This window comes from Vipera berus (assembly GCF_964194415.1).
Source record: "Vipera berus genome assembly, chromosome: 1".
NCBI classification, from domain to species: domain Eukaryota; kingdom Metazoa; phylum Chordata; class Lepidosauria; order Squamata; family Viperidae; genus Vipera; species Vipera berus.
Genome location: NC_138202.1, coordinates 234,922,456 through 234,948,608, shown reverse-complemented (window position 1 = coordinate 234,948,608; position 26,153 = coordinate 234,922,456). Strand labels below are relative to the sequence as shown.

Here is a 26,153-nt window from a genome sequence, read left to right as displayed (position 1 = left end):
GGAGGCCCTCTCTGTGGGAGCGTACAGGACGGAGGGAAGTTGACGCCGGCAGTAGGTGCTCCCATAGGTAATCCGGACCCATGCCATGTAGGGCTTTGTATGTCATCACCAGCACCTTGAATTTCACCCGGAAGGCAACTGGAAGCCAATGCAGCTCACGGAGTAGAGGTGTAACATGGGAGTATCGGGAGAACCCCAAAAGAACTCGCGCGGCTGCATTATGTACCAGCTGAAGCTTCTGAGTGGTCCTCAAGGGCAGCCCCATGTAGAACCCCAAGGTTCTGAAGGAACTGGCAGACGTGATCTCAGAACCACTGAACTATATTTTTCAAAGATCCTGGAGCACTGGGGAACTACCAGAGGACTGGAAGAGAGCTGATGTAGTTCCCATCTTCAAAAAAGGGGAAAAAATAGATCCAGGAAACTACAGACCTATCAGCCTGACCTCAATACCTGGGAAGATTCTGGAGAAGATAATCAAACAACAAATCAGCAAGCACCTTGATGCAAACAAAGTCATCACTAAAAGTCAACATGGGTTTGTCAAAAACAGATCAGGCCAGACAAATCTTATTACATTCTTTGACCAAGTGACAAAACTAGTGGACCAGAGGAATGCTGTAGATATAATTTACTTGGACTTCAGTAAGGCATTTGATAAAGTAGATCACAACCTACTACTTGATAAGATAGAAAAATGTGAGTTAGATAGCATTACCACCAGATGGATTCATAGCTGGCTGACAGGCCGTACTCAGCGTGTGGCCCTCAATGGAACCGCATCTACATGGAAGGAATTGGGTATGTGTAGTTTAACAAAGAGAAGAGTGAGGGGTGACATGATAGCAGTCTTCCAATATCTCAGGGGCTGCCACAAAGAAGAGGGAGCCAAGCTATTCTCCAAAGCACCTGAAAGCAGGACAAGAAGCAACGGATGGAAACTAGTCAAGGAGAGAAGCAACCTAGAACTAAGGAGAAACTTCCTGACAGTTAGAACAATTAACCAGTGGAACAACCTGCCTCCAGAGGTGGTGAATGCTCCAACACTGGAGGTTTTTAAGAAGAGACTGGACAGCCATTTGCCTGAAATGGTATAAGGTTTCCTGCCTGAGCAGGGGGTTGGACTAGATGACCTCCAAGGTCCCTTCCAACTTTTTATTATTATTATTATTATTATTATTATTATTATTATTATTATTATTATTATTATTATTATTATTATTATTATTTCCTGTTGCATATTGCTGACTGCTGCTGTTGGGTGTGGTTGAAATATTGCTTCCTGCCGATCTAGCTGAGGAAAATTCAGAATCAAGCTGATCTTTCTTCCCTGGAGATGACAAGAAGTACATATAATGAAAATATATGTTCATTGCATTCTGGAAGAGAAGGTACAGGGACTAGATGCGTCATTATTCCCAAACTTATCAGGGAAGATAAGTTTCTTCATTCCTTGTTGAAAAGAAAAGATGAAAGGAAAGAAGAATATTGGAAATGAACATCTATCAGATTGTGCCAATGGGAACAATTTATATATATATGAATAGGGACGTGGTGGCTCAGTGGGATAGGACACTGAGCTTGTCAACCAGAAGGTCGGCAGTTTGGCGGGTCGAATCCTGAGTGCCGCGTAACAGAGTGAGCGCCTGTTACTCGTCACAGCTTCTGCCAACCTAGCAGTTTGAAAGCACGTAAAAATGCAAGTAGAAAAATAGGGACCACTACGGTGGGAAGGTAACAGCGTTCCGTGCGTCTAGTCATGCTGGGCACATGACCATGGAGGCGTCCTCGGACAAGCGCTGGCTCTTCGGCTTTGAAACAGAAATGAGCACCGGCCCCTAGAGTCAGAAATGACTAGCATGCACGTGTGTGTGTGTGTGTGTGTGTGTGTATGTGTGTGTGTAGGTGTGTGTGTATGTATAAAAGGTAAAGGTTCCCCCGCACATGCGTGCTAGTTGTTTCCAACTTTAGGGGCCGGTGCTCAACTCCGTTTCAAAGCCGAAGAGCCAGCGCTTGTCCAAGGACGTCTCCGTGGTCATGTGGCCGGCATGACTAGACACCAAAGGCACACGGAACGCTGTTACCTTCCCACCGTAGGGGTCCCTATTTTTCTACTTGCATTTTTACGTGCTTTCGAACTGCTAGGTTGGCAGAAGCTGGGACGAGTAACAGGTGCTCACTCTGTTATGCGGCACTTGGGATTCGACCCACCATTTGTGTTTGAGGTGGGGAAAAAATAATACTATGATTTTGGGTTTTACAGATTAGACTGATTTGTTGATATAGAAATGGCTAGTTCATACTACTATAGAAATGTAAAAAGTTGAGATTTGATCTTAATGTCTTATTTTGCTGCAAGTGAGGAAGTTAGAAGTCAATGCCTTTTGTTTCTTCCCCTCCCCTTCTCCACACTTTTTCCTTTTCCTTTTCCCTATTGCTGTCCCTTACTATTTGCTTTTGTATTTTCATATTTTGTTATAAATGAATACAATTATAAAAAAATTAAAAAATGAAAATAAAATGCCTTGAAATTTTCTCTAGAAGGTTTTAGACAAAATCCTCTAATCTAGGATAAGGAGAAGATAGCCAACAATATAGTGCAATGCAAGGCTGGGAGGGAGATGCAGGTTATGGAGATACCCAGTAATGTACAAATAAATACAGGAATGCATACTGTACATCAGGTTACATGACTAAAAAAGTCTGGCAATGTACAGACTACAGGAAACAAACAGGATGAACTTAATGCTAGAAAGCAAATAGGAATTCAGATGCATCTGGTAATCTGAGACTCATGAGTGAAATGCAAGGGCTGAAGGTTTGACAAAAGGAGGAAAGGAACAGCAGTATTTGTGAGTTGGGCTTCAAGACAGTGTAGAAAAGGAATTGCTCCAAGTGTTCCAGCATAGCTGTATGCATTTATTTATAGGGAGCTTACAGCTGAATTAAGAGAAACCTGAAGAAACAATGCCACGGTAAGGCCACACTTGGAATACTGCATCCAGTTTTGGTCACCATAATGTAAAAAAGATGTTGAGACTCTAGAAAGGGTACAGAGAAGGGCAACAAAGATGATTAGGGGACTGGAGGCTAAAACATATAAGGAACGGTTGTTGGAATTGGGTATGTCTAGTTTAATGAAGAGAAGGACAAGGGGGGACATGATAGCAGTCTTCCAATATCTCACAAAGAAGAGGGAGTCAAGCACTTCTGAAAAGCACCTGAAGGCAGGACAAGAAACAACAGATGGAAACTAGCCAAAGGAGAGAAGCAACCTAGAACTAAGGAGAAATTTCCTGACAGTTAGAACAATTAACCAGTGGAACACCCTGCCTCCAGAAATTGTGAATGCTCCAACGTTGGAAGTTTTTAAGAAGAGACTGGACAACTACAACATGGCCTAGGCCCGGGATATTTGCAGGACCGTCTGCTGCCGGGAACGACTTCCCATCGCCCAGTGCGCTCACACAGAGAGGGCCTCCTCAGGGTGCCGTCAGCTAGACAATGTCGGCTGGCGACCCCCAGGGGGAGGGCCTTCTCTGTGGGAGCGCCAGCCCTGTGGAACCAACTACCCCTTGAGCTCCGGATGGCCCCGGATCTCCGGTCCTTTCGCCGTGACCTCAAAACTTTCCTTTTTTATCAGGCTGACCTGGACTGACGACGGGTTTTTAAAATGTTGTAATTTTTAATTGTTTATTTAATTTATTTTGGGGCTGTTTATTTAATTTCTCTTAACTTTTGTATTGTTGCTTTTATTGTTGTTAGCCACCCTGAGTCCTTTGGGAGATAGGGCGGCATATAAGTCCCAAAAATAAATTAATAAATAAATAAATTTGTCTGAAATGGTATAGGTTCTCCTGCTTGAGCAGGGGGTTGGACTAGATGACCTCCAAGGTCCCTTCCAATTCTATTCTATTCTATTCTATTCTATTCTATTCTATTCTATTCTATTCTATTCTATTCTATTCTATTCTATTCTATTCTATTCTAGTCTAGTCTAGTCTAGTCTAGTCTAGTCTAGTCTAGTCTAGTCTAGTCTAGTCTCGTCTCGTCTCGTCTCGTCTTGTAAGTTAGGTTACTTGTGCCCTCAGGGTTACCGGAATAGTGCAAATGGGTGTGGAATCTTCTTGGAACTGCTGAACTGCTCTGTGACCCTGAGGGCACAGATAAACCTCTAAGTGGCATCAATGACTCTCAGAAAGAGTATCAACGACCAGATAACTGCAAGTATATAAATCCTTCCATCCTCCACCATTCAGTCAGAACTAAAGAAGCTTCTGGGATAAGAAGTGAAATGTCTTCAAGAAAAAAACAAAATCCAATTGCGTTTTGAATAAGTCCTCATGGGACAGCCATGAGCTGAATGACTGAGAATCTCCACAGACATTTGAAGAAGAACTATGCTCTGAATATGTCTCTAAGCTCCTTTTCTCAGTTATATTTAAACCTTAAACATATAGTATTGATTGGATCTAGAAAGAAAAGTGGGTAATCTTATCTAGCTAGCAACTGCACTTAACTAGGTTTTTGAAACCCGAGGCAATGATGTGTGGGGCTATAATGCAAAGCGAATAGAGTCTCAGTATGCTGCAACCTTCTATAGTAGAATTATTTGTAATTACATATCATGACAACCCTGTAGCAGTGGTAAACATTTAGTTCTCCCTGGGTTCACTGTGTATTTCTGAAGATTAGTTGTGAAGATGATCTTATTCAAAATCATTCTGTTTCCTGTGTATTTTTCATAATTTATTTCTATATATCCAAGAAGCTGGATCCTTCACACCAATCAATATTTAACAAATTGGTGCTTTTAGCTATCTATAACAAGCACATTTATCTGTCTGTTCTGTTCTTCTGATTCATTGTCAATTGATTCGCAGCTAAATGATGTGCAGACAGCCAAGAGCCAAATAAGACATCATCCACATCTCCATCTAATTTTTCCTGAGCTTTAAAAATCCACAATACTACAAGAGACTCAGAGAAAACGCTTGACCCTTTCCTCAAGTGCTCCTCTTTTCTATCTGTTCACTTTACCCACATCTACTGATTGTCAGAATCAGAAGTTTGAGCAACAGCCAAGTTTTAAGACAGAACAGTTGTTGGTTTCTGTAGCTTCCTCTGATTTTCAAAATTATAATTAAGAGGATAAAATCTAGACATGAATTTGTAAAATAGAATTTAACAGTAAAGTGATGAAATCTGATCTGAAATAGACTTTCTTAAAGATATACTAGACTTTCCGCCTTTTCTCCAGGCATTCTGCTGTGCAATGATCTATCTTTAGAATTATAGAATTGGAAGAGGCCATTTAGGGCACTGAGCCTAACCTGAGCAGGCATGGAACTGAATTTGAACTGTGGGGCATATAAGTTCAAATATGGAGCCTCCTCTTTTTTTTGTTTTGAAGACAAGGACAATTGCTCTTCTCCAATCTTTTAATCTTTCAATCTTCTCCAATCTTTTCATCTTTAAAGCCTCCAATCTTCTCCAGGCTTTTAAGAAGAGACTGGATAGCCATTTGTCTGGAATAGTATAGGGTCACCGTTTTGACCAGGGGGTTGGACTAGAAGACCTCCAAGGTCCCTTCTACCCTGTTATTCTGTTATTCAAATTTCCAATTATCTGGCACTATAACAGGTGTCTAGGATTACTCAGATATAATTTACTTATGTGGCCTGACCACCTAAAACCACCTGGAATCTTAAGTGTCTTAAAGAATTTAAATAATCAAAACTAAATACACAGTCATAATGCAACTGATTAAAATAGGAACCAAAATCAAGAGGCTAAAATAAAGACTGTAAATATGGCCGTGTTACTTTGCAGTGTTTCTCAATCTCAGAAACTCTAAGAGCATGGATTTCACATCCCAGAATTCCCCAGGCATGAACCATGTTTCCATTTTTGGAAAGCTATGAGATTGGGGAATAACCCTTCATGCTAGATCTCCTGGTAGGTCCAGGCCCTTATAATAGATATTCTTCAGCTGTCTGGGCAGGATGAAAGGGACTGTTGGGAAAAGGGATACTTTCATTGCATATTGCAGATGGGACATATTTTTGCCACAAAGAAGAGGGAGTTAAGCTCTTCTCCAAAGCACTGGAGGGCAGGACAAGAAGCAATGGATGGAAATTAGTCAAGGAGAGAAGCAACCTAGAACTAAGGAGAAACTTCCTGACAGTTAGAACAATTAACCAGTGGAACAACCTGCCTCCAGAAGCGGTGAATGCTCCAACCACTGGAAGTTTTTAAGAAGAGACTGGACAGCCATTTGTCTGAAATGATATAGGGTTTCCTGCCTGAGCAGGGGGTTGGACTAGATGACCTCCAAGGTACTTTCCAACTCTGTTATTATCTTCTCTTCTCTTCTCTTCTCTTCTCTTCTCTTCTCTTCTCTTCTCTTCTCTTCTCTTCGAGTCGCTGATGGTATATAAATATAATAATAACCAGAGAGGCCAAATTGGTCTACAGAAATGACCAAATGAAGAATAGAGAAGATACATGGCAAGACAAAATTTTACATGGCTGTTACAAAAACAAAACAATTATCAGGGAAATCAGATAACAAGACCTGGCAATGGCTAAGAACAGGAAAGTTGAAGAAAAAGACAGAGGGGCTAATTCTGGCTGCAAAAGGTCAAGTCTTAAGAACAAATGCATGCGAAGCCAGAATTGAGAAGACAGCTTTACAAGGCAAATGCCACCTCTGCAGAGAATCTGAAGAAACTGTAGACCACTTAGTTAGCTGCTGCAAGAAGATTGCACAGACTGGCTACACACAATGCCATAACAAAGTAAAACAATGGTGCATTGTAATATCAGCAACATCATGTTCCTGCAAGCAAGAACTGGTGGGACCATAAAAATAGACAAAAGAAAATGAAGACGTTAAAATGCTCTGGAGTTTTAAAATTCAAATAAACAAGCATCTACCATACTACACCCCAGACGTAACAATTATTGATAACAAAGATAAAAATGTCTGGATAATAGACATTGCAAAACCTGAATATAGCAGGATAGAAAAGAAAGAACTGGAGAAAATCACAAAACACAAAGACCTACAAACAGAAGTTGACGATTGTGGCCAAAGAATGCAAAGATAGTACCAATAGTAACAGGAGTCTTGGGTATAATCCCAAAACATCTGAAGCACCAATTGAACACCTTTGGCATTGACAAAATCACCTTCAGTCAATGGAAAAAGGCAGCTTTACTTAGAATAGCTTTCATCCTGAGATGATGCCTTTTAATACCATCAAACAATATCTGCTTATCTCAGGTCTTTGGGCAGGACCAGTTAGGTGGATAAAGATGTCAAATCCAGTCTAAACATCTGGATGACTGTGCAACCCCACTGAAATAATAATAATTTGTGCAAAAGTCCTCCTAGTCACAATCTTCTCTTGCTTCTTGAGCAAGAAATGTAAGAGTCGGTAGGGCTCACTGATTGAAAACCAGCACTTTCTTGAGGAGAATAACCCCATTAACAGCCAAATATAGTACAATCTGGAATCAATCAACCTCTAAATCTACCGCTATTCTGTTCTGTCTGGATTGGGTCAGAGTTGAAACTTTATTGGCCTTTAGACATTAATCAAGGCTTCCACCCTTGAGTATCATCTGCATATAGATATTTTTCCTTGAACTTGTAGACCTATCCTGGGGTAGATATATTCAACAGGTACATGTTAGAAAAGATAGGGGAAAAGATTGACTCCTCAGGTATGCCATAACAAAGTACCAATGGGTCATATGTGTTGCCCTTAATAACCACCTTCTGGATCCACCAGTTTAGAGTCACTAAAAATTTTAAATTAACCAAGAATGGATGTTAAAATCCACAACAAACAATTTTGCAACAGTCAACACTTCGTTGTTACATGAAATTATTTCAAAAGATGAAACCATTAAAACTGTTGTTTTTGGAAAAAATTTAGTGAATTAAAATGGTGAAAGAGTCATGTTACAATACACCTTCTAAATGTTACCACTATGTATTTGTGTAATTCACCTAAGACACTGAGAATTTCTCCATTTCTGTATCCGGCTGCAACTTTACCATTAATTGATATAAATGCTATTAAATTGTTCTCCTTAGGTTGAATTCATTACATTTCAGTAATGAAATGCATATGCAAGTGTATTTTATAGCAAAGACAGGTATTATAGAAAAAGCATAATCTTCTCTATCATTGAAAAATATAAATGGCATAGTTAACATAGTTTCCCTATTGCTGTAATGGTATATGTGACAATATGTGCTTATGTAAGTGAATGTATGCATGCATCCCTGCACACATTTATTCAAAAGTAACCCCATTCATAGCATTAATTCCAATACAATGCATAGGACTACAATCTAGTGGGTAGCTAGTGGATTAGAACTGAGATCACAGAAATAGTTACAGCACAAGGAGTTGGCTTATAATGATGCTCCATTTTAAAAATGCACATCATTTATTATAATTTTTTTCCTAACACTCTCCTCCCAGGAGTTTGGGATGACATGCACTGTCCTTACTATAATAGACATAATTTTATGCTCATACACATATTCTCAGGATAATGTGTCTTTGTCTTCAAAACCAATATTCTACACAGAAATTAAAATGGTAATCTGGAGCCACTAAACCCAATATATAGTCAGGAAGATAAGGGATTGCTGTATGTTACATTTTGCCATTGGACCCTCAGTATAAATGTTGCAATAATACATTTTTTTACACCTATGTGTAAAAATATTTAGTAAGGGAGACTTGAAGGAGATAAGAAAGAAAGAGGTATTAAAGATAAATCATATTTGAATTCTGGAGGCTCCTGCATTCATTGTTATGGGGTGGAGGTGCAGTGATAGGTAAGAATGAGATACATTGAAAGTGAAAAAACCTGGATCTCTAGGAGAATCAACATTTCAAACTGAAAGCAAATATCAGTGGGAAATGGAGACAGCAGAAGTGACTATACAGGCCCTAAATTCACATTCTAGAACCAAACTTAGTTCAAAGATTCAAGAAACATTCAATCATTGTTTGTTTTATAGGAGAGATAGGAAAATTCTCAAGGCCTGAACTTGCTTCTGAATTCTGATATTTTTATAACTGAATTTTATAATCATTATAGCATCAATCACTTTGTCAAGGAGAAAAACAGTCTTTTAAAAAACCTGTGCGATTACTTTAGACTAATAACTATATACCTGTATTTGAATTTTAATGACAGTAACTTGGCCAAAGATAACTTTAACTTTAAAATATTACTGCAATGCAGCAATGGGTTTTCTTAAGTTTCCTTGCTAAAATCTCTTCAAGTTACAGTACATCCCTTTAATTGTATCATCAGAAAATCAAGAAGAAGAAAAATGAAAATGCCTTTGTCTTCATTTTGCATTTTTTGTGGCAAGCACATTAATTCTTCCTCAAGCAAGGAGATAGGCAGTTATTATTCTTTTCCACCTCATTAAATTGTCAGAGTAAGAGAAGCGGACTGATATATAACTGTTTGTCACCAAGATCAATTTGTGAAGTTTGAGGAACACAGTGACCTGCTGTGTTTTAAAGAAAAACTCTTGGAGTGATTCTAAGAAGCGCAGTAGGAAATTTCGAGCATTAAAGGGCCAAATACGAAAATCTACTCTCAATTCCTATATCACACCACTGAAAAGATGAAGGGAGCATACAGGATACCCAATATCTTTATCTGTAAATACCTAAAACTTTTCCCTGTGCATAAAGATGTGAACTGAAAATGATTGACTTTACTGGAAGTGTTCTTAGGTTGCTCTGAAGCTTCTTGTATTGAAGTAGGGAATGAATTTGGAGATGCTATTCTTCAACTGGCTTTTTCTGCCAGATAAAATTGTTGAGTTTATTTTTCTTCTTAATTTGGAATCATCAATCTACTTAGCATACCTCATTGTCTTTAGTTATGTTATACAGTCTGAACATTATAGAATATTTTCTTGGTTGTACACCATAAGGGAAAAGATGAAAAGTGTCAGTTCCTTTTCAATAGTCCTTGTTTGTCCAGATATTTAGATTTAGAGCTTCTTACACCTAGTGCTCCAATGTGTTTAAACTGGGTGTTATTCAATAATCTGTACAGAGTTACATTTCTCCCCCTTTTAAAATTTAATACTAAACTGTAGAATTCACATATGCACAACTATTTGCAGAAAATTTCATTGAGTTCACTCAGCTTGTCTGAGATTCCTATTGGCATATTTTAAAATTATTTTGGTCAGCTTTAGTTAAAGGGTAATTTAAAAAACTCAAATATATGATAGTCAGGAGATCTTGAATTGGAACATTAATGTATAAAGCCGAGACATAGTGATTGATTAAGGATATTCCATCATAGTGTATATGCCATTCCATCATAGTGTATATGTTCTTTTTCTTTCTTTTTCTTTTTCTTTTTCCATCTGGTTGAATATCTCCCAGAGATTCACAACTAAGACAGTCTACAATTATTGTAAATGAAAAATAAAAGTAAATATATACAGACAACGTATTTTTGAGGTAAAATGCTATTAATCATAGTTATAGTATTTATGGATTGTGAATAATTAATTCTCTGATGCAAAAATCTTCCACCTTTCAAATCTATTATCTGCATGGCCTAGTTAGACTTATTTTGAAAACTGTAGGAAACAAATACAAAAAGGCATTTTAGAGTTTCCAAATGCATAATAATTATAACTGATACAGGTCACTTTTCAAGAAAAATAAGGCAAAACATTCCTACTGCAACAAGGCAATCTAAATGCAAAAATGCATTTCCTCATCTTTTTCCAGCACATTTCAATTAAAATAATATAACTTAATAGATATTCCAGCAGTTGGAAGCACAGGGATGATCTTGTATGACTTGGAACCTAAACAGTCAGATCTAATTGTACTTGAATGGGAGATTCAATGAGAATCCCAAAGTTGTAGGTTTAACCAAGAAGCTGAAAACAAAACAAACAAACAAACAAACACCTTGACGAAAACAAGGTCAATAAATCACTTTTGTAATGCTTCCAAAAGGGATGCGGTGGCTCAGTGGGTTAGGACATTGAGCTTGTTGATCAGAAGGTCGGCAGTTTGGCGGGTCGAATCCCGAGTGCCGCGTAACAGAGTGAGCGCCTCTTACTCGTCCCAGCTTCTGCCAACCTAGCAGTTCGAAAGCACGTAAAAATGCAAGTAGAAAAATAGGGACCACCACGGTGGGAAGGTAACAGCGTTCTGTGCGCCTTTGGCATCTAGTCATGCCAGCCACATGACCACGGAGACGTCCTTGGATAAGCTCTTTGGCTTTGAAACGGAAATGAGCACCGGCCCCTAGAGTTGGAAACGACTAGCACACATGTGTGGGGGAACCTTTACCTTTACCTTTTTAATGCTTCCAAGGAAAGTATATTGATATGTCCATGAAGTCATAGGAGTGACTCAAAGAAATGAAGCAGCTGTTATTAAGCAGAAGGAAAAGGGAGGGAGGAGGGAGATTTATTTAAGGCAGGGGTACCCAAACTCAACTTGTTGACTCCCAAACATTCAACATTCATTAAAGGAAACCAATTTAATAAATACTATTTGAATAGTACCACAAATCATCATCATCATCATTATCATGCCCTTGGATAGTTTCACTGATCTTTAGGAGTCAATATTGATCACTTTGGGAAGCCCTGATCTAAGAAAATATATTAGCCATGAAATTAAGGACAAGAAATCATATACTGCATGACTACATGGCTTTTCATACTTTTGACACTCTGGAAGGCCCTCGGCTATAGTAAAGGAAAATACTACTGTATACAACTATTTCTCATCTAAAGGATTAATAGTTAATTCTTCCTACAATGTATTACAGCCATCTACTTTCCTTCTCAGCTCCTATTATAGGCATATCTGAATATACCGTTTAAGCTGCTCTCTTATACTCATTCCAGTCTAATTCTAATTATTGTTTTTTTTAAAAAAAAAATCTTGCCCCAACAGATACACTTTTGCAACACTTTGTAAGCTTTTCAGTCCAGACTGCAGGCCAAACATATTCTCCCATTGGAGATTGCCCTTCTGCTGTGCCCTGTCACCTTTCTCTTCCAGACATAGATCAAGTGCCAGCCTCTCTCTTGTGGGAGGGTTTTCCTGGACATGTATACCTTTTATACATGTGAGTGTGCATTTGCATATACATATATAGATTCACAAAGTTAAATTAAATTTATACACTCAAGGTTAAAGCATCAAACAGCACACTTTCTTTTCCAGTATGCACTCTAGTCACTTTTCATTTTCCTCCAGTCTTTCTGATGTGTTCAACAGAATACATGTCTTGACTGTTTGGCAACAAGATTCTCCCTCCTAGTCACAGCCGTATATATATAATCCCTTTTTTTGTTTTTGTTTTTTACATTTGAAATGGTGGGGTGGGGAATCTGCTATTTTGAGATACAACTCTATGCAGATTTATTTAAGAGGAATCATATATAGGAATCTGGGGTAGAGGCATGGTGAGGTAGGATATTGCCATGCAAACTCTGATCCTTAGGTACTTGTATATGAGGGTGATGGTTGTATCATGTCATCATTTTGCCATCATCATGGTTACAGAAAGATGCCTATAACACATACATCCATGTTTTTGAAGTAAGAATCATACTCTTTATGAAAACATAACCAGAATAGTGACAAAGTAGTTCAAATAGATTATGAAAATAATAGTAATTTTTACCATGCCTGTTTCATATGCCTGTTTGGAATTGTAAGTAACAATTGTAAGTGATAACCCAGTTAGTTTGTGCTAAGTATTAAGATGTTTTGTGAATTCACAGTCTTTTCTGCAGGTGATTATCTTGATTGTGCTTGTTAAATATATCACTGTTTTAGTTAAGCTGTTTACACAAACATCACTTCTTTCCTCTCTCTCACTCTCTCGCTTTCTCTTTCTCTGTCACTCTCTCTGTCTCTGTGTCTGTCTGTCTCTGTGTCTGTCTGTCTCTCTGTCTGTCTCTCTGTCTCTGTCTCTGTCTCTGTCTCTGTCTCTCTGTCTCTCTGTCTCTCTGTCTCTCTCTCTCTCTCTCTCTCTCTCTCTCTCTCTCTCTCTCTCTCTCTCTCTCTCTCTCTCTCTCTCTCACACACACACACACACACACACACACACACAAAGAGCAGTAGCAGCAGATTCTTCTTGTTTCCCTTTAATCAGTCTTTTCGGAAACTTCTTTGGCTCAGAATTGATTTTGCTGACATAAAAATTATGAATAGTGTTAGATGTCAGATGTCAGATGTTATTTTGCTCTTGTTAGATATAAGAGAGGAGCCTCCAGCTTTTTCAATGCAATTGAAGCATGTTGTATGATTGCTAAATCCAGTATATTTAATAGCTGTTTGTCTTTACTCTTTCAGATTCTTTGCTAACACTTATTAATTCTATTAACCTGAGGTATCTATTGAAGACCATTTAAGAACTTATTTAGTAACGTTCATATGTGTAGATCCGCCACAGAATTAGGGGAGGTTATGTCCCCAAAGTCTTCTTCACTCACTTAATTATGGCAAACAGCTATATCTGCCTCTTTTAGGGCATGAACTGAGAGCAAGCCACCTTAAAATAGATCCACTAAATGTCATCCTTCAAAACACCTCCTAATCCATAAAGCCAGTAAAAAATATGTCTATTCAGCAGTTTGTATCAAGCATCAATTTTTCTATTGCTTTATCTGTGAAAGCAAGGCTTCTGTAGGATTTTGTGATTTTTTTCTGAAATTGGCACTTCTATATAACTTTTAAAGATACCTTCTGATGGGAGATTGAAAAAAAGACCTAGATTACAACTCAACAATAAGGATTACTATATTCATGATAGCTGAGAAGACCAACATGTCTACACTAAAGTAAATAGTCTTTTCAAGATGGTGAAAACTGTTGTGTAGCCAGTTCTTTGGAGGCAATAAGCGAGACGAGAGGTTGCAAACAGGAACATTGCTTTATTGAGGCAAACAGGAACAGAACTGAAACAGAGGCTTCTGCGCAGCTACTTATATGGTTGGCCACTAGGCGGCGGCCAATAGGTTTAAAGGAACCCATTCCCTCCCCAAATCATCCAATGATCTTCTGGGAGACAGCAAGTCTGGCTAGTCAGTGACCGTTACACAGACATACCAATTGAGCAACCTTAAGCAGCATTCAAACAGACATGTGAAACATTTCAAGTAAAATCCCAATACATTACACCCCTCCCCTCTAGAATGTACATACATTATTTAAGAATATAATCTTGTAAATATTGCGGTGGTTTACGCGACCTTTCAGAACACCTGGGGGATCCCAGCAACTTCCAGTTTACCAGCTTGCCCGCTGGGCTGGGTAGACCTGGGTTCCTAGGTTCACAAGAGTCAGATTGACTCGAGTCCCTTTGGCTGGCCATTCCTGGTTGGCCCAAACCAAAGTCCAATGAGGTAGCTGTGTCAGCCAAGCTGCTGTTGTGTTTGGGTTGACTTTCCCTGTCTGGAGACCCATGTTGTACTCCATCTATGACCACTTCCCTGTTGTACTGACTGAGTCCTCAGAGTGTGTGAACTACCCTGTTTGGCTGCCGGTTTCCAGCTCTAATTGCGGACCTGCCATGAGGTCCTTAGTGGCCATTCTGCAAAATGCTTCCACAGCTGATCAATATGGCGGTGAACAACTTGATCCCCATCCATAGCCACTTCATAAGAAAGAGGTCCCAAAATTTTGGCAATTTTACCCAGCACCCACAAGTTCCCATGGTCATAGTTCCGGGCCCACATCGCATCACCCACTTGCAACCCCCTTGGATCCTTTGGGCATGCGGTGTCTGCTGCTACCCAGTCAGGATGCAAGCTGTCCAGTTTTGTGATTAGTCTTCTCCCCCAGAGAAGCTCTGCTGGGCTCTTGCCCATTGCTGTGCAAGGCATAGTGCGCTGGCAAAGCAAAAAACCAGCCAGTCTATGGTGCCAATCCCCAGTCACAATGTGCTTGAGTGACTCCTTTGTCATACGCACCATACATTCGGCCTGCCCGTTAGTCGAGGGGTGGAAGGGAGCCAAGGTTGCATTCCTTATGAGATTAGTCCTCAAGAAGGCCTGAAATTTTGCCACTGTGAACTGGCCCCCGTTGTCTGAGATTATGACATCCGGCAGCCCATGTGTGGCAAAAAGCTTCCTAGGCACGTGGATGGTCCTAGCAGTAGTCTTAGTAGATATAGGAATTACTTCCAACCATTTAGAGTGGCTGTCAACCACTATCAAAAACAGCTGTCCCTGAAAGGGCCCAGCGAAGTCAATGGGAATCCTTGATCATAGTGTATGAGTCTCCTCCCATCAGTGGTCAGGGGCCTGTGGCATTTCTGGTCTGGACTGTTGACACATGTAACACCCATGTACTTGGGCTTCGATAGCCTCATCTAACCCTGGCCACCATAGGTAGCTCTGTGCCAATGCCTTCATCCGGACTATGTCTGGATGGCCCTCATGCAGAGACTGAAGTACACGGTGCCTTAATAAACTGGGGACAATAACCCTGCTCCCCCATAAGATGTACCCTTTGTGAGCTGAAAGTTCATGTCTATTTGTGAAATAGCTCTGGAACTCTGTTCCAGGACTATTTTCAAGCCACTCAGTGTGAATCCATGACAAAACTCTACTTAAAACTTTGTCTGCAGCAGTTTCTGCAGCCACATCCCCAGCATGGAGGGGAAACTCAGACAAATCCTGAATTGACAAAATGCGACGTGCTGGAGCCGGATCTGGCTTTACCTGTGGCAATGGCAACCTGCTAAGGCCATCTGCATGGCCCATGTCTTTGCTGAGGCGTCTGCCTGCCTGTAGTAAGTAACCCCAACAGTGCTTGTGGTCAGTGAAGACCGTGAATTTCCTATCATACAAGTAATCATGGAATTTCTTCACCCCGGCCACAATGGCCAAGGCCTCTTTGTCAATCTGAGTGTAATTGCACTCAGCTGAGGACAATGTCCTTGAATAATAGGCAATGGGGACTTGAGTCCCATCACTAGACAAATGGCTTAGTACAGCCCCACCCCATAAGGAGATGCGTCACACGCAATGCATACAGGCATTAAAGTGCATAAGCACTGAATTGGAGGACAGTAGTGACTTACTGTCACTGCCTTAAAACTGTTTTCTTGGACCTTGGTCCACTTCCACGTAGTGTTCTTGTCTAAGAGCTGGTGTAATGGCTCTGCCACTGAGGCCTTGTTAGGCAGGAATGGATTGTAAAAATTCAGGAGACCCAGGAATGCCTGGAGCTCTCCTTTGGATCTGGGACTTGGTGCCAACTGAATTGCCTTCAGCTTGGATTCTGCAGGGTGGATGCCCTCGGCATCAATATGGAATCCCAGGAACTCAGTGGAAGGGACCCTAATTTTACACTTGTCCCTTTTCAGTTTGAGTCCCACTGTGTGGAACCATTGAAGGATGGCTTTGAGCCTCCTTACCAGCACCTCAGTGGACTCACCACTGATGAGCAAATCTTCGAAATAGGGGCAACCCCCTGAAATGTCCTTGAGCATATGCTCCATAACTTCCTGGAAGATTCCTGGGGCTACGCTAACCCCGAATTGAAGGCGTTTTACCTTAAAAGCCCCCGTATGTGTCACAATTGTTTGTGCGGTGCTGTGGCCTTGTCCACAGGTAACTGCTGATAGGCCTGTGCCAAATCTAATTTAGCAAACATGGTACCCCTTTGCAGTGATGCCAAAATGTGGCTAACAACTGGCAATGGGTACACGTGCTGCTGTAGTGCCTAGTTAATGGTGTAATCAGCGCAAATCCTGACCTCCCATTGGCCTTAAGTGGCGTGACAATGGGAGTTTCCCATTCACCCCCATCTACGGGCTGTAGTACCCCCTGACTGACTAGCTTGTCCAGCTCTGCATTGATTTTGTGTTTTAGTGCAAATGGCACTCTACGGGGCTTGATCCTAATAGACGTTAACAGCAGGATCAAGCTTAAAGGCTATCGGAGGGCCCTTGTACTCTCCCAGGCTTGTGTCAAAAACATCTGCCAATTCCTCACATACTGACGCCAAGTTCGCCACTTGTGTCCGGTGGATCCCGGTTACTTGAATGCCCAGTGCATCAAACAACTCAAGCCCTATTAAGCTCATTCTCTGGCCCTCCACCACAATCACATCTAGGCCCCCCGAAAACCCCTTGAATTTGACGGCCAAGGTGGCCTCGCCTTTGATGGCTACTCAGGAATTCTGGAAGTCAGTTAGAATGATGTTGGATGGCCTAAGCTTGGCCCATCTCTTGCTGCGGTTGCACACAAACCGGAAAGTCTCCAGGGAAATAATGGATACAGCTGAACCAGTGTCCAGTTCCATCCTGCAAGGAATGCCTTGCAGCTCGACGTGAAGCTGAAGTTTTGGTTTAAGGGGGCGGCAAGCTCCAGTGCGGCAATTGCTCCAGCAACTGGAGCAGAACCCTACTCTATGCTGCCCTGGGGCCCTGGTACCTCTCCTGATTGGATCGTCTGATTGGCGGTCCTTCTGGTGACCTCTACAGACTGCTGCGATGTGGCCAGATTTTCCACAGGCCCGACAAGTGGCTGTCCTGAACCAGCAGTTCGCTTGTTGGTGGCAGCTGCCACAGCCCAAACACCAAAGGAAGGGAACTGCCTTGTAAGAGGGCTTCAGTTCCTTGTCATGGTGCCATTGAATCTTGTCTTCGGGGTCAGAGTTGACATCTTCTTGATGCTCAGCGTCCTCGTGGTGGATGGCTTCCTCGTGAGGAGTGCTTATGGCGGGCCACAATGCCTTCATGGCCCCACCAGCAGCTTCATCTTCCATGACCTCTTTTAAAGCTTCTTGAAGTGAGAGAGTCTCTTTTGCAAAATGTTTTTGTTGTAACTCTCTGCTTCTGAGTCCACAAATGAGTCGGTCACGAAGCCTTTCTTCCAAGTTCAAAAATTGACACAGGCGCAAAGCTTGTCTCAATGCCATGATGAATTCTGTGGCCATCTTGCTGGGTTGTTGTACTCGTTCGAAGGCATGCCTCCATGCTATCACCGACAGCTTCGGTTGGAAATGGTCGCCGAGCCATTTCTTCAGGTCCGCATAAGTAACGGACTCCAGCTGCACCGGTGCAACTAAGTTCTCTGCGATGTTGAACATTGCAGGCCCACAGACATAGAGAAGTGTTGTGGCCTTCAGGCCAGTTTCGGCAACTTGGTTTGCATGGAGGTAGTTCTTTACTCTTGAAATGTAGAACGAGCATCTGTCTGGGTGAATGTCGTCAAATTCTTTGAGCTTTCCAACCTTTCCAAGTCTTCATGGCTCAGGCCTTGCATTGCCTCTTGCTGCTTCTTCTTCATAGGCCCTGGAACTGGACCGCAGGGCGGATGGTCACTAGCGTGGCTTGCTAGACTGACCGAGGGGGGGGAAAAGTGTGGTCCCTGCCAGGCACTGTGCTGGCCTCACCCCCTAGTGACTTTCAGCTCTATCAAAGAAGCAGCATCCCATCCTCGTTGCCAGTGTTGTGTAACCAGTTCTTTGGAGGCAATAAGCGAGACAAGAGGTTGCAAACAGGAACATTGCTTTATTGAGGCAAACAGGAACAGAACTGAAACAGAGACTTCTGTGTAGCTACTTATATGGTTGGCCACTAGGTGGTGGCCAATAGGTTTAAAGGAACCCATTCCCGCCCCAAATCATCCAATGATCTTCTTGGAGACAGCAAGTCTGGCTAGTCAGTGACCGTTACACAGACACACTAATTGAGCAATCTTAAGCAGCATTCAAACAGACACATGAAACAGTTCAAGTATAATCCCAATACATTAGGTAAAGGTAAAGGTTTCCCTGCACATGTGTGCTAGTAGTTTCCAACTCTAGGGGCCGGTGCTCATCTCCGTTTCAAAGCCGAAGAGCCAGCGTTTGTCCGAAGACGTCTCTGTGGTCATATGGCCGGCATGACTAGATGCCAAAGGCGCACGGAACGCTGTTACCTTCCCACCGTAGTGGTCCCTATTTTTCTACTTGCATTTTTACGTGCTTTCGAACTGCTAGGTTGGCAGAAGCTGGGACGAGTAACAGGCTCTCACTCTGTTACGCGGCACTCAGGATTTGACCCGCCAAACTGCCGACCTTCTGATCGACAAGCTCAGTGTCCTAACCCACTGAGCCACCGCATCCCAATACATTACAAAGACATTAATATTTCAATATTTTAAGAAGATGTGGTGATTGTCCTTACAAAACAGCAACAGGGGTGAGAGGGTTGGTGATTCACAAAACACTTGACATGGTAGAGTACGAACATTTGTCAGAAAGTAAACTTCTACCTGCTACCCAATCTTAGCCTTCAGAGTACTCTCTAGCCAACTAGTTCAAAGACTGATGGTGATTATGTCCTATCAACTCAGTGTTGATTCTTAGCAACCACATAGATTTTCATCAGTAGTATCTATCCCTAATCTGGTCCTTCAAGTATTCAAAGGATGCAACCACTGCCACCATTTGAAGCTATCCACCTTACTGCTGATCATTCTCTTCTCTTCTAGATTTCTCAACAGAGGTAGGTAGAACATACACAATATATTCAGAATATAACTTGAAGCAGGTCACTTGTGCCTTAAGTGAGAACACTGGATCGATTTGTTCAATAATCCATCTGGTTTTTCTTCTTCTTGAACTCTTCTCCAATACCAAAGTTTCCAAACAACAACAGTTTTATTATTCTGTTTTTTTCAAAGTTTAACTTTCTATGGCCTGCATGATTCTGCATGTGACATTTTTCTTGACTGCTTCACTGTTGATAGTCAATGCTAACCGGCAGAAGCTATCCATCACTTCAGTATTTTCTTTGACAGTTCTAAGAGTGGTTGATGTAGCTGTTAGTCTTCTTTATATTAGCTTGTTCTTATTTACCTTTAACCCTACTCCCTCTTTTTTATGTGCATCTTGATTTTCATTCTTAGTTTGCCAAATGTTTTCATTTTCTTCCTCCAATTTTAAAACCCCATTCATCTTTTTTCACTTTCCCTCAATATATATTTGGCCTTATCTCATTGCTGACTTGGAGCCAGTCTGTTTTGCCATGTTCCATCTGGAGTATTATTATTATTTATTATATTTATATGCCACACATCTTATTGTTCGAGGTGACTCTGGGAGGTTTATGTCATCCTCTAGATATAAGTTTCACATGAGGACAGTAAAATATTCTGGGATTCCTATTTTCCTGAAGACATTCTACTAGCTTGACATAGTTCATCTATCGGAAGGCTTTTCTGTTAGCAATAAACACATGTTGACTTTTTTTGAGTTCTATGGCTTTCTCAATTATCTACTGTACATCAGCAATAATGTCCCTTACTCCTTGATCTTTCCATAACTCCTAGAGAAGGATGCGCATTTGGAATTCAAATGTTAATCAGGATGTGGATGCAAAATAATTAACTATGCTACATGCTTAAAATTTTATGTTTTTAGAAAAAGCCACAACGTTTCTATCTCATACTTGTATAAAATTTGATATAAAGTCATCTTTGAATCAAATTCAACTCCTGGTGACTTATGTAGAGGTAACAGTGCAGTTGCCCTCATGTAACATGAAAATGGTTTGCTATTGCCTTTTTTCCAGGATATATTTTAACTCCCTGAATCATAACTGATCATTGCTTCTTAAAGAAATTTCTGTTTATGAAGTCTATTTGATTTACCCACACGGGTCTCCATTAAAGTGCCTCATATTTTAGTTTCAGAGGAGGAAATAACATGATCCTTTTTGTGTAACATTACATATAACAGAATTGAAACTTTATTAGAAGAGCTGCAAAAGCAATTTCAGAATAGGTTTATTTGCTCCCGTGATATCTGCCACTTCAAATTAGAAAATTTGTTTTACTTCGTAATCACACTTACTTTCCAAGTGTGTATCAAAACAGAACCTACTATACAGGCTTTAATTGCCAATACGGGGGGGGGGGGAATACATTTGGAACAGAGGATGGATCTCAATCTTATTTGTCCCATAAATAATATTTACATGATACGATTATTTAAGAAAGCTTAAAATATGTATATGGTAAAAAACATTCCTATTTCTTACCTACATTTCCAGTCATTAAGTACGAATTCTGAAAGTCCATCATCCCCATTCCAACAATGTGTATAAAATCTTCAATCACCTGCATAAGTTCTATGGAGCCTTGGTAGATCTTTAGAAGGAAAAAACAAAAGGTCTCACGCTCAGTAACTGCAGGATCTCAATTTGTCCAATAATCACCAGCAGCATAACAAAATTAATGAAGCCTACAACAGTTGGGTTGTTCGATGGATGCCTTTTCAGCAACAGCACATGCTCTCATGGATGAAGGTTGTCCTCCCCAGAAACATCTATAATGGATTCCCATATGTGCACTGAAAGGTAGGGGAAATCTTTCAGGATATAATAAGGGTTAAATGAGAACCTCCTGGGAGAAGTAGAAGGGACCTGCTTGAGTTTACAGAGGAATTTAGCACACTGTTAGTTTTTGACTCAGTGTATAAATTTTTATTTTTTATTTTTTATTTTAATTCCATTTATATCTGCAAGGGACGCGGTGGCTCAGTGGGTTAGGACGCTGAGTTTGTCGATCAGAAGATCGGCAGTTTGGTGGGTCGAATCCCGAGTGCCACATAGCAGAGTGAGCACCTGTTACTTGTCCCAGCTTCTGCCAACCTAGCAGTTCAAAAGCACATAAAAATGCAAGTAGAAAAATAGGGACCACTACAGTGGGAAGGTAACAGTGTTCTGTGCACCTTTGGCGTCTAGTCATGCTGGCCACATGACCACGGAGACGTCCTCGGACAAACGCTGGCTCTTCAGCTTTGAAACAGAGATGATCACCAGCCCCTAGAGTTGGAAATGACTAGCACGCATGTGCGGGGGAACCTTTACCTTTACCTTATAAATCTGCAGTGATTACAAGGCAGGCAATTTTGCATTGCAAGTTCTTTTAGTAAGACATCAAATGGAAAATGTATTAACCTTATGATAAAAAGAATAATATTTTGACTTTTTCATCTATAGAGAGCAGTTATGGGAAGTCAATTAAGTATGGGATTGGGGAAAAATGGATGCTAAATGGATATCAACAAAGATTCACCCACTGATTCTTAAAATCAAAAGATGAAGAAGCAATTGAGTTAATTGTGCGTTATTTCTGATTTGGCCTTTACATGCTAAGTTTATGTATACAATTTGCATTTGTATGTTTACAGAGATTTTACTGTTGGACAAAGGTGGAGGAGTTGTTTTAAATAATTATTTTGCAATATAAAATCTAAGGAAAATTAGATAATTATTAGATGCATGTCAGTCACTCAGTGCTAACTATCTTAAAATATGTGTTTAAAAACTCATTGTGGTATATCATCCTAAAATCCTATTGAAGGATTTCTGAAAGAACTCCTGCTAAATATATCATCTCATAAGTTATAAAATATGCATACATGGTTTATAACAAACAATGAATATTTAATCTAATGACATCTTATGGAAAGCCAGTTGTTTGTTTCCTGACAACCTATCTTGTTATGTTATCTTTTAAGCATTCTGAATTAAATATGTGCAAGTATACTAAGGCTGGGACAAACAAGGGAACTTCTGTCAATTACAATGTTAATGTCCATAAAGTAAAGGTAAAGGTTTCCCCACTCCAGTGGTGTCCAACTTCAGGGGGTGGTGCTCATCTGCGTTTCTTAGCTGAGAGAGCCAGTGTTGTCTGAAGACATTTCTTGATTATGTGGCCAGGATGACTCTTATGCCAAAGCACATGGAACAATGTTAACTTCCCACCAAAGTGATACCTATTTATCTACTCACATTTGCATGCTTTTGAACTGCTAGGTGGGCAGGAGCTAGCGCAAGAACAGGAGCTCACACCGTTGCACGCCATTTAGGTCTTGAACCTACCTAGGCTGTCAAGCTGACAAGCTCAATGTCTTTAACTGCTGAGCCATTGCACCTCCTTAATGTCCATATAAGTGTATAATCAGGCCAAGTATCTATTTGGTGTACCATCAATTATATACAAGCAGAACATGAAGTCTTAATTCTGATACTTGTTCTTCAATAAAGTTAAGTTGCCCTTCATACTATAACCTCATGAGAACTAGCAGTTATTGATAGCCTTAAAACCTATACATTTGACAATCTAAGAGACTGAAAACATGCAGTTACTGGATGCACAGACCTTGGGGGCTAGGCCACTTAGGAAGATCTTTGACTGATGAATCAACAACAATCCTTTTGAAGCAGAAAAGAGGGAATGTCAACAGTACACGGGATACTTACCTGCTGCGCATCTTCCCATTTTTCTTTGTTTTCCTCATCCAGAAGGTTGCTAACTATTTGAAAGAAGTTCTGAAAATTCAAGGAGACAATTACTTTTTATTAAAAAAAATGATGCATCAAAACTATAAACTATTAACGAAATACACAATGAAGTCCTATAGAAGCTTTGTAGTCAAATCTGATCGTACACCATTTCCCTAAGTAGTCAATGTAGAACCCTCCAAGCATTAGGGATATAGATCCCATGCTTCTTTGACTCTGGCTGTGTAAGATGGAGCTGAAGAAAGAGAAGTCCAAAATATGTGAAATGCCCAGATTTCCTGCCTAAATCAAGGAGTCATGGTTTGTTGTTAAGTATGCTTCTATCTGATAAGCAGTAATAACGCTTTCATGATAATCAGATGTATTAACTATTGAATTTTATTTGTGATTGCTATTATTCAGCATTCAGTTCTGTTGCCATAACAATTATTTATTAGCTTGTGTGTGAGCTAGACATTTTAAGAAATCAGATCTATGCATTATGGCATCTGCCCTATAGAACACCTCACCCTGAGATCCAAAGGTGTTCAAATTTCTTGGCATTTTTTCATGGTTTTGATGACCTGGTTCTTCCACCAAACATTGGATCAGATTTTTAGTTGAACTCTACATGTGTATAGCTGGTTTGTGAGTTCCGTATGGTGCTTGGGTTCTTATATTATGGTTATTTTTAATTTTGCATGTGTTGTGATTGTTTTGTATATAATGCATTGTAGTGTATAGAGTAGATTGTTCTTAGCTACTTAGGGTTATATATTTAATATGGGTGGGCCTATAAATTCTCTAAATAAATATTATTATTATTATTATTATTATTATTATTATTATTATTATTATTATTATTATTATTATTATTATTATTATTATTATTATTATTATTATTATTATTTTAAATGTGAGTTCAGAATGCATGTATGAGAAAGATATGCCTGCCATATCTGTGTTACTCTCTGGCAATTATTGTGTAAAAGTAAAAAACACACAATTTCTATAACACCACTGGTAGCATCAGGATATATGATTATAGTCCTCTCTCCTTGTAAATAAATCAGTCCCAGAGGGGATAGAAAAAAATTAAACTTTATTTAAAGAAAAGAAAAGGTAGAAATGTAAAAAACTCATTTTAACTTTAAATATTGAAATATAAATGATCAGTGTGGTATAAGATGAAAGTACAGAACTTTTAAAATGTAGGCATTCAAGTTTGGCCCAATTTTTTTAAAAAAAATCATGCAAAGCTGATTTTACATATTTCATGAATCAGCAGCATACACATTCAACTGAAGCCAACTTATTCATATTTAAAATAGATCAATTTAAATCAGAAGATCTTCTGTTCAGTCATTGGTTTCAATGGACCATCTCTAAATATGGTTAAAGCTGAATCCAGCACTCTGCTTTTTTTCTTGCTGTACTTTACTCTTCCAGAAAAATAACAAAAAAATAAGGTTGCTTGCTCAATATTAGTGCAAGTAGAATAAAAAAGTGTATAGGAAACTGAGTGCTACACAATGGTTACAGTGTGGGGAAAAGTTATCATTATTTATTAAATTTATCGGCTGCCTATCTTACCACAGGGTAACAGTGGTAGGATCACAATATTAAAAAGATAAAACTATGCAAAAGCTATAGACAATATAAATGAAATGCTATAAAAATCCAGAATTATAGCAAATAAGTGGGTAATGAAGATGCTTAATTATTTGCCCAGTTGCCTCTTTTCACTTGCAACTTTTTCCTACAGCTCTTATTCTCATAAACCAAGTGGAGCAAGGGAGAGTTTTAGGAAGAACCCTTAGGGAAAAGAAGTTAGCAAAGGAAGAATAAAGCACTTACTTCTCTGTTAGAGCTTTTATGCAAAGCTTTATTTTTCTGAGGTTAGGGCAAATTGACACCCATAGCATTAAACATTATGGTAGGCCATCATTTAAAATATTATATATATATATTTTTTTAAAAAAATAAATAAATCTAAATCTGTGAAGGCTCTTACATTTTTCAAACAGACTGTGCTTTTTAAAAAAAAAATAATACAAAAATAGGTTTGCCAATTCACTAAGAGAATTAAAAAAAAATTCGGAGTTTTCCTTGGAGTTTCTGAATTTCTGTTTAGAACTATGTTGGGTCTGTTCACATAGCCTTTGTCTCCATGCAAGAGACAATTGCCAAATAAAGCCTTCTGCTCATGCAAAACAACTTGTAGTATTAATTCTAGACAGGATACTCAAAGGCAAAAACATCACACCATCATCCAAAGTCCACAATGTCAAGGCCATGACTTTCCCAACTGCGGCATATGGTTGTGAAGAAATACAGAAGAAAAGTTGATGTTTTTGAATTATGAGGATGGAGGAAATAGTAATGAACATCTTGGAACATAACAAACATTCAATACTATATAAAGTAAAACTTGATTGGAACTAAGAATTCAAGCCTCTTTATCCTTCCACAAGAGTTTGAAGAGCTGACTCTGCCAATTGGCCGTGGACCGAATGGGGGATTTTCATGCTGGAGATAGCTACTGGATTGATGGCAGACTCCTTGTTCTCTTTCTCAACCCATCCATCTTTTTATTTATCATATTAATGTATTCTTACTGGGTTCCTTTTCACTGTTTACTTTTTGTTCTATTATTTTGCCTCTGTTTACACTCTTTCCATTTCTTTTTTTCTGTTGTTATAAGCAACTTAGAGCAGCCCCACAGTGAGATAGGAGGCAAATGAATTTAACAAATAAGTAAATGCAATAAATAAGGCAGCAGTTCATGAGAGCTTCAGTTCACACATCATCAACCC

The 26,153-nt window shown here is 39.7% G+C and overlaps 1 protein-coding gene across 1 annotated transcript in view; it reads right to left on the bottom strand.

Annotated features, from left to right (window-relative positions):
- ADGRB3 (adhesion G protein-coupled receptor B3) overlaps positions 1–26,153 on the bottom strand; it is a gene marked incomplete at both ends in the record, with an annotated part of 531,496 nt that overhangs the window by 274,825 nt on the left and 230,518 nt on the right. Inside the window, 2 exons of the mRNA XM_081313695.1 lie at positions 21,088–21,196; positions 23,317–23,385. Of these exons, the coding sequence (XP_081169821.1) occupies positions 21,088–21,196; positions 23,317–23,385 (178 nt within the window). The remainder of the gene's footprint in view (positions 1–21,087; positions 21,197–23,316; positions 23,386–26,153) is intronic.